Source organism: Musa acuminata, chromosome BXJ3-4 (assembly GCF_036884655.1).
Source record: "Musa acuminata AAA Group cultivar baxijiao chromosome BXJ3-4, Cavendish_Baxijiao_AAA, whole genome shotgun sequence".
NCBI classification, from domain to species: Eukaryota; Viridiplantae; Streptophyta; class Magnoliopsida; order Zingiberales; family Musaceae; genus Musa; species Musa acuminata.
Window position 1 is genome coordinate 19,034,474 of NC_088352.1, and position 9,308 is coordinate 19,043,781.

The following is a 9,308-nucleotide window of genomic DNA, read 5'->3' on the forward strand; positions in this document are numbered from 1 at the left end:
AAGTTTGTCATCGATTGAACGATAACTGATCCTTCCTTTTAGATAACTACTGTTTTGATCTGCATAAATGATGATGTCTTTTGGATAAACTATTTCTGGCAAATTTGAATGATGAACTTTGTTTCCTATTAAATGCTAAACCTTTTTTCTATGATCATCAATTAGCTGGCTTGTCTCTTTTTGTTGATGACAAAGGGGGAGAAGTGATGTCTAAGTGATGACTTACACCATAACGATAGCATGACTTATATGAATTACAAAAACTTGTGTGATATGAATGTCTTATATGCCTTGCAAAATCCTTGAAAATATCGTAAGATTGATTGATCATATTGAAGGCATGCCTTATATTTACATCATGAAATTCATGTTGAAAATCGTTATCTTCTATCGTAGTAAAAATTGTCTCTTATCATGATTTTCATCGAAGTTTTGTATTTACTATTGCTTAATGAGAATGACGATAAGTTCTACGGTTAGAACTTATCGGTTTATGCTTGAATTCTATAGATGGAATTCAAGTGTTTTCATCTTCTCATAATATGGCATACAGATAGGGGGAGTTATGCTTAACTCTGTCATCAATTGATTGTCATCATCAAAAAGGGGGAGATTGTTGAATCTCGGATTTTGATGATGAAATCAATTGATGGGTTAATTGATCTAATCCATATTATTGAGTTAAGTGTGCAGGATTAACTACGATAACCAGAAAACACAAAGCAAGAATACCGGAGTCAAGATCGATGGACGTTTAAGAGTCCGAAGAATCGTCGGAGATGTTGCCGGAACCAACCGAGAAGAAATCGGGAACCTATCGGAATTTTCGGAAGTTCGCCGAAGAGATCGTCGGAGGTTCACGGAGATCACCGAGAAGGCTCGGCTACTCGTTAAAGTCATCACAAGATCGGGAGCTTGATGGGAGTCCGTCGGAAGAAAGTTCGTCGGAAAGCTCGCTAGAACAAGACTCGACGTTCGCGGTTGAAAACTTGCTTAGGATGTGTTTTGTTATGTAGTTCACTTATAATTAGGATTAGGATTAAGAGATAATCTTATATCCTGGTTAGGGGCCAACTGGGCCCAAAGTCAGATTTGGTTTGGGCTAAAATTAAGCCAAACCAGTGAACTGGAGAGCTAGGCGGTGGCACCGCCTGGCTGGGTGGTGGCACCGCCCAGCACCCGAGAGCTGGGCGGTGACACCTCCTGGGCTGGGCGGTTGCACCGTCCAGCACCCGAGCGCTGGGCGGTGGCACCGCTTGGCTGGGCGGTGGCACCGCCAGCATCGGGAACCCAAAGAGAATTCAAATTTTGGAGCCCAAATTTGAATCCTCTTGAGGCCTATAAATACCCCTCAAATCTCAGCTGATATCACAACTTTTGAGAAGCATTTGATTGAGAGAAAAGTCTTAGAAAGTCTTAGCAAGTCTTGTTTTCAATTTGCTAGAGAGTTCTCCTCCTTTCTTATTGAAAATTTATAAGAGGTTGAACTGCTTGTAAAAGGTTGTAAGAGGGGTATTTACCCTTCCATTTCAAGAGATTTGCTAGTGGAAGGTGGGAGCCTCATCGAAGAGGGGCCTCGCAAGTGGATGTGGGTCATTTGACCGAACCACTCTAAAATCGGCGTAATCTCTGGTTTGCATTTCATTATTGCTATTTACATTACTGCAAACCTTTTTACATGCTTTAGTTTCTTATTACCTTTGCTGCGTAACTTTAAGAATACGCTTTCAAGTTAAGCTTTTCAAGTTCCGTTCTTATCGTATGAAAGATTTTTCTAAAACCGAAGTTTTAATCCGCTGCACTAATTCACCCCCCCCCCTCTTAGTGCCGCTTCGATTCTAACACATCGCTCATCTTTTATATAAATTTTAAAAAAATCTTCTACTTACAGGAAATATAGGAGGGTTATTTTTGGATTGATATTTCAAGAATCTTAAGAAATGTAGGAGTATTACTTGGGATTACTATTTCAGGAATATTATGCTATGGGTTCCCTCTCATCACATGCATGCTAAATTACTGTGTATCCGCGCCAATCATCACGTCTGATGAATGGTTCCTTCTTCTTCTTTCATAGCCATATTTTTCCATCATTAGAAGCAACCAATTCAATACAAAAGCTCCAACAAAAACCTGCACGCGTGAAGCATCTCAACAGGTAAGCCACAACATTCCACGGAATCTTCCTTCGTCGTCATCCGGGAATTCAAAACCAAGAAAAAAATATTTTGACAGTGATTCAACATAATAGAATCCATCGTCAACCAAACCTTCCAAGTAATCCTTGGAAAGGAAAAAACTCACAGCTTGTTAGACCTGTGCAAGAGTCATCGTCAGCAGGAGGCCATTGGGCCATACCGAGTCACGACTGCAAGGGCCGGGCTTTTCTGCAGTGCTCTCAGCTCGTCGGTGGCAGCAGGAGTGCTCCGCGTCAGGTACTGAAGTTGCATGGAGTCACTCAAGGACCGTCTCCTTGTTCTCTGGCCCGTGCTTGTCTCGTTTATCTCGCATGGCAGAGTACAAGGGAGAGGTGGTTCCACCACACCCTCGCTCCTCTTGAAGATGTGCTCGAGATTGTGTTGGTACTCGCCTGCTGCAACACCATCTCCTTCATCTATTGGTTCTTGATCATCTGCTATTCTCTTTATGTTTGTTGACTCAGGACAATCGTCATCGGACCAATAACCATTTTCCAAGCCATCTCGCATGGCCAAATCATCATACTCCTCATCCGACTTGGTAGAGTCTTCATCAACAGAACCTTCAACCTGACAAATGGACATCAAGCAATGGCATTTATTTCGTACTCAAGCTCAGAACAGGGGACACTGTAATGGAGTTTCTACATTGTAACACCATTTCCAAAATTACTGCACAACACTAAAGTCTAGGAAAGCTGTATCATGGGGAAGGAAGGTTCAGATCGAAGGAAGGTTTTCTTGGGAAATAAGAGAATGACAAAGGTCTGGTTCCTACCTCATCATGGATCACCTTGTGGTCCATGTCGCTAAGGTCCTCATCACTGTCACCATCAGGTGGATAGTCAGCTTCTTCTTCGCTACCAGATACAAAGATTTCTTCCTTAAGCTGAAAAGATTTATAGCACAACGCATAGCATGAGAGGATTTTTTTTTTTTGCCACTTAGAAAATGAAAATAATACATATATATTAGTGACATCCAGCATGACCAACTGCAGGATACAAATCAAATCAACAAAGCACAAAGGTATCAGCTAAAAACATACCTCTTTGGCAGGTCCATCCAATGCCTTCGGAGAGCTGCAACAGGAAGAAAAGTATCTGCTGCCAGAATCGGCGGCATCAGCCCTCGAGCCATCGACGCTCCCTGTTTGACTTGTACCACATGTATCATTTGGCCATGCACTGATCCCATAATTTCCAAATTGAAGATTAACTGGCTCAGCCTTCCCAATCAGTAAGGGCCCATACATGGGGTTTCCCAGGCACTTTTCTCCCCCATATCCAGAGAACTTCCCATTAGAATCAACTGATTCAACGGGCCAAGCCTTGGCAACAGAGCCATCCGTGTTGAGTAGCGCCATTAGATGCCTTGAGGAACCCTTTCTCTGGATCAACTGAAACATTCCCTTGGAACTAAGAGAATTTGCCACACACTGATTTCTGTATTCTTCATGTATCACAGACACTGTATTTGTAGTCGGATCATAGAGCTGCTCGCCTGCCTCCCGCCTGCGCAGACAGCCAAAAACTGTGGCATGGATAGCTGCCACACTCCGGTCAACATTTGTGTTATTTATTTTTGGAACCAGATGCTTATCAGCCCTTTTACAAAGATACTCCTGAATTGCTCTGATATTTTGAATATATTTTACATACTTATTCTTTGCTGGGTCCAATGTCATGTATTTGGCACGCACTGCAAATCTTTCCATATGTTTGTCTTCATTTGTTATGTAGATCATAAATGGTACAATCGAAGGATGCTTCTTCATGAGCCCCATCTAACCAAAAAAACAAGCATAGGACATCAATTAGGAATCAAACATGAAAAAAAACCTGGATTCTATGTAAGTTTGTGTGAGAACATCTATGGATTTGGATTTGAGAACTATGAGTCTGAACAATTTTTCAACAAATCCAAATAAAGAAAATTAAGTAAAGGAAATGTATTGCCATTGCCAGGTACCCACCACAAAATTAAGGCTCAAGTGAACACCCTCAACAACAACAGATTCTTTTCGCTCCTCCCAAGCAGTGATTAATCGATCAAGGCTGTCTATGACCATTTCACTTTGTGCTTTAAAACCTTCAATAGCCATTTGCTTTTTGCCAATTAACTCAGTTCTAAGGACCAGATCATGAGATCGTCTTTCAAGCTTTTGATTTAAAGCTCCATCAGATGTCTCTTCCTTAATCATTGTGTGTGAAACAGCAAGTTTTTTTGCTTTTCGATTGGCCTTTGCTTTCGCGACTGCTACTGGATCTAGACATTCTCCAGCATGATAAGTTGAAGCCCAAAGGAGTGGATTTTGTTTCTCATCCACATAGCTCCTCATCATATGGCGTATTGAATCAGTAGAAATGACGGTTGTCACACCCAATCTGCTTCCCTGTTAAGAAATATGTAAAGAAGATGTCTTCATAAATTTGAATTGATTTTGCCCAACATTCAGTCTGTAAGATATCCATAAATAACATAAGACCGAAGTAGACTATTTTTAAGAGCGCCTAGCAAGTATGATGGTCAAGTATTTTCAAGCTAGAAGACAAAGTGACAAAGATAAGTAATGTCAAACTCATCACAAATGTGATTGATTCTATGTGGTTTCTAAAACTGAATTAAGCAGATATTCTCTATAGTTCTTTTTCTCCAAAAGAAAGATATATTTGCTAATTAAACGATTACAAACCATGCCTCTAGCTTCAGAGGCCAAAAGAGGATAAGTGCGAAGGCTAGTTACTCTGGTAGAGAGAATCTAACAAAATTGGCTAACCAATGATATTCTCTGTAGTCGAAATACCTACATAAAGAGGGCGTCAAAGTTAGAAGTTCAAAATGATCCACTGAAAAACAAGCTTACAAGTCAGCTCTCTTCTGTACACATAACTTGCAACATTTTCCTATTAGTATATCAAATGCTGCAACTAAGACATTACAACATAAAAAGTTACTGCTGCATAGGATATATCTCAAGAAAGATATGTCTCTTCTTGAATTTCATTACCATACATTCGCCCGGAGAGGAACTGGTCCCTCAGGAGCCAAGAAGAATTACTTTTAACATGCTTTCACAGCAATTGCTTTCTGACAGGCATTTTAGGCCTTCTTGTTGTCTGTTTGTGTTGATTGTTCATTGCTATATTACCTTTCCTCTTTCTCTTTCTTTTTCTTTATGATAAGGAAACATATAAGAAAATTTTATTAAATTCATTTAGGAAGAATAATCGACGAAATGCATGTTCCAAATCATCTGAATGTAAATTAAACATTAGCTACAGAATCCCAAAATTCATAAATCACAAAAATAATGAGTGGAATTAAGCAAATGTTCACTAAGTATTCTCAGGAAGTACCAGCAAAGCAGACAAAGTTGACTTGCCACAGCCACTAGTGCCACACAAAAGCACTGTCACAGAATCCTTTCTTTCTCGAATCCTAAAAGAATTTTAAAAGGAAAATAATTATTTAGGAATCACAAGACATAAAAATGAAAGCAGAAAATCAAACAAAGAGCAGTTCAGTTCTTCAAAGTGAATAAATTAGCAAGTGCCTTTTATAATGAAAGATAGAAAACAAAAACCTAGCGAAATATTAAAAAACGATTCTATTGGTCAAAACTGAAGCCAACAACTATAAATAAGGAATAACAATAAATCTAAGAATAGTTCATCACAATACAAATCTCAATTATTCCTTACAATACTACTTATATCTGAACCTTACAGGATACGGAGAACCAGATATCTGTTTCCATGCTGCACTGTTATAAAGTGGGAGCTACAGAAAATTCTACAACAAGGGAAGCATAGGAAGATACTTAGCATGAAAATATGATACCTGAAATACACCTGTTCGCTTTAATGACTAAAAGTACACTGAATTTTAGCTTTACGATGCCTGCTGTCAAGTGTTAACTGTGTCAATATGACTGTACTTGACGTTGATGATGCCCAGGTGAGGTTCAATCACACAGAGGATATTGACCTAAACATGCAAAATTTCAACTACAACCTCTCTTTCTAACCAGTTCATAAAGGTCACGTTTACAGATTATATAGTCTGAATAAGTAAATCACTCAGGAGACAACATTAATTACGATACTGCAAAATCAATGAAAATAGGACATCATTATGAGGCTTTAAGATCAGGACGGTCCTGGAATTGCTGGTCAAGCAGTATTACAGACAGATGATATCAATATGGCAGGCTGCTTGCCAATATTTTGTCATTTAGATCAACAATCTGCTAAAAGAATAAGAGACCTGATACTAGAGTGGAATGTCAGGAGGAATGGAGACATCAGACATAACAGTGGAAACTTGGGATCATGGTAATAATTTAATAGCAAATTGACAATTTTTTAACTTTAATAACCTAACCACTGATGTGCTGCACCTCACCATTAGGAGCACAAGCAAGAGAAAATCTGTCCAAAATTGGTAATGCAAGGAAAAGTGGACACGAGGTTCAGATCCTCTCTATCATAGCTATAGCTAGAACATATTGAGGTTCATTGAATGGTAATGTTACATCATTATATCATCTTTTTATTGATCACGAGGCCAAAAGTTGGCACACTCTACTATTCACCCAAAAAGTGACCAGTGACAAATCTAATCTGCTCAACTAGAGAAACATTAGATACAAAATTTCCATTCTAGTGGAACCTATTATGGTAACTTCAACTTTATATTTGCACAAATTTACGCTTGACTTAATACAAAATTTAGGTATTTTATATATGTATGTACTAAGTATACCCATCACTTCGATAAACAATTTGTCAAAGTAGCCAACCACTTGACAGAAGCAGAATAAAAACTCCATACTGAAAATCTAAGAAACATGGTGAGTTGTTGTAGAGATAGGAAAATGAAGTAAAATTAACAGACATAATGAATTTATATGTAGAATATCTGATAAGATCTCTTATATATAGTTAAAATTTCTATTTACAGATATACAAACAACAAGCATATATAGAGTAGTTCTACAAAATGTAGTGCATGTGGATTAGGACAAGGATGCTTTTAGCAAGACAAGAAATAGAAACTAAGCATGTTTAGCATACTTCTTATTGCTTACTTGAGGGTAAAACTTAATGGAGAAAAACACTTCTAGTGTTCACTAGCAACATCTCATTCTTGATTGAACAAATATATTACCTAAAGGGCATCACATGATATTTTGGGTCACTGTTCAATGAAGAGAGAAAATCAGAAGCATGCAACTATTTTACATCGTATACAAAACATAAGGAAAATCTCTGTGAAAAATTTTGTTCCATGCTATACATAAAAAATTCAGGATCTGTTGCATAATTATTGAACTTTGATTTAGTTCTTTACCATTTAGACAAATGGTAACTCAGTTTGAGCAATTCAAGAGGAAACAGATGATATACCTGCAGGCTAAAAGCAAATCAGCTCTTTGATTGGGACCGACGTAATTATATAGGGCAAGAGCATCACAGACGATGTCCAAGAAGTGTTCCCTTGAAACAACAACAGTTGTTAGTCTTTTGTACAATTCGAATGAACTTCCACCACTGGTATCCACATTCTCTACAGTCGACTGATGAGCCATGTTCCCCTGGCCCAAGCCGCAGGTTATGCTATACTCATGTTCCTCATTGGATGGAATTTTCCAGGCATCCGAGCTTGCAGCATCAGAAAGCAAGCTGCCGCCTGAGCACTCATCTCTCATCACATCAAATACTCTTCGGCTGATCTGGGAAAAAAATAAAAGAAATGTCACATTTAGATATCTCCTGAATCCAACGAAAAAAGAATCTCCTGAAGAGCCTAAAACTAATCTTCCATAGCGTAAGAGCATGAATTTGCAAATCCAACCTAACAAAACATGACAAAAAATGAATAGGCTAAACGTCCATTATTTAAGTACATAATTCTACATATCAATATCCAAACCTTGGTTTCAAATTCTCACAAAACCTTGTCGAAAACATCGTAAGAATTCAAAGTCATACCTATAGAAACTAAGAGTTAACATGACTTTCCCAACCAAGTGGTTCTAAGGTACATGTCCTATCATCTTGTCGAAGCATACACACGGCAGGCAAAAATTCACTGTGGGAACAAGAAGAACAAAAGAGCAGATAATTCCCACAAAAGCAGAACGATTGCAATTGTTCGACGCAAGAATCAAGAAGCGGAAGCGTGTTGCTGAGGGAAAGGGAGAAAACATAAGACAAACGGGAAAGAAGCGAAACGTCACGAGGTAAAACGCATCGAACAACTAAAACCATGTCGCCTACAGGATCACGAAACCTTGAAAGCGTGACGAGCCTTGCAACCCATGAGCTGCAGCGTGCTCTGCAGCACGGGCCGCGCGTACCGGAACGACGAGCTCCCCTTCGCCTTCCCGCTCTTGCCATCGCCTCCTTCCCCCTCTCCTTCGTCCACCACCACAATGTACAGCAACTTCGTTACCTCCGCCATCTCCGAGACCCTTCAAAGAAAATTCGAGAAACGAAGATTGGAGAGTAAGGCCAAATCAAGAAGCGGAAAACCAAACATGAGGGTAAAGGATTCGAGGCCGGGGGGCAATGCGGGGGTCCCCGTTGCTCGATCGACGAGATCAGACGCGGCGACGAACCTGGGCCTGACAGGGAAAGACGGACGGTAGAGAGAGAGAGAGAGAGAGAGCGGCTGTTGCGCAAAAGCGATGCGAGGTCGGGTTCTAGGACTACACGGGGAGGGCGGGAGGAAGAGGAGAGGGAATTGGGTCCTCCGCCATGCCCAAGGCATGCACCGCGGCCATTGCCTCCGCCTCCCTGCGCTTCTCTTCTCACCTCGTCGTCTGACACGGCCCCCACCCATCGTTCGCGTGGGGCCTACAAATGGGGCCGGCTCATACGTTCCCCCTCCCTCCGCTTCCTCCGGATCCGCTGCAATAATCCGTGGGGGAGGAATTCTAGTAAGGTTCGAATCCCTGACAGCTGTTGCTGTCTCGACCGTTCCCGAATCGTTATTTTCTTTTTGGCCTTTTTCAGGAATAAATAGCGGCTTTAATGACTAAATATCGGTCATTAGCTTCACATTATTAGCGTAGCAGTTCGTTACGTTACTTAATAGGTTCAA

General features: G+C 40.2%; 1 protein-coding gene across 3 annotated transcripts; it reads right to left on the bottom strand.

Moving 5' to 3' along the window:
- Positions 1-2,205: 2,205 nt before the first annotated feature.
- On the bottom strand, positions 2,206-9,098 carry LOC135636089 (P-loop NTPase domain-containing protein LPA1-like). Of its 3 annotated transcripts, none has more exons than XM_065147640.1 (8): positions 8,824-9,098; positions 8,496-8,676; positions 7,610-7,935; positions 5,558-5,639; positions 4,174-4,593; positions 3,247-3,984; positions 2,977-3,087; positions 2,206-2,768 (listed from the first exon to the last, which is right to left on the bottom strand). In XM_065147640.1, exons 1-8 carry the CDS (start codon positions 9,045-9,047, stop codon positions 2,334-2,336), a joined length of 2,517 nt encoding a protein of 838 aa, XP_065003712.1. In that variant the 5' UTR covers positions 9,048-9,098; the 3' UTR covers positions 2,206-2,333. The 3 variants fall into 3 exon arrangements, with proteins under 3 accessions (XP_065003712.1, XP_065003714.1, XP_065003713.1); XM_065147642.1 differs by having other exon boundaries at positions 8,563-8,676; positions 8,824-8,828; XM_065147641.1 differs by lacking the exons at positions 8,496-8,676; positions 8,824-9,098 and adding an exon at positions 8,195-8,445.
- Between the last annotated feature and the right edge of the window lie 210 nt (positions 9,099-9,308).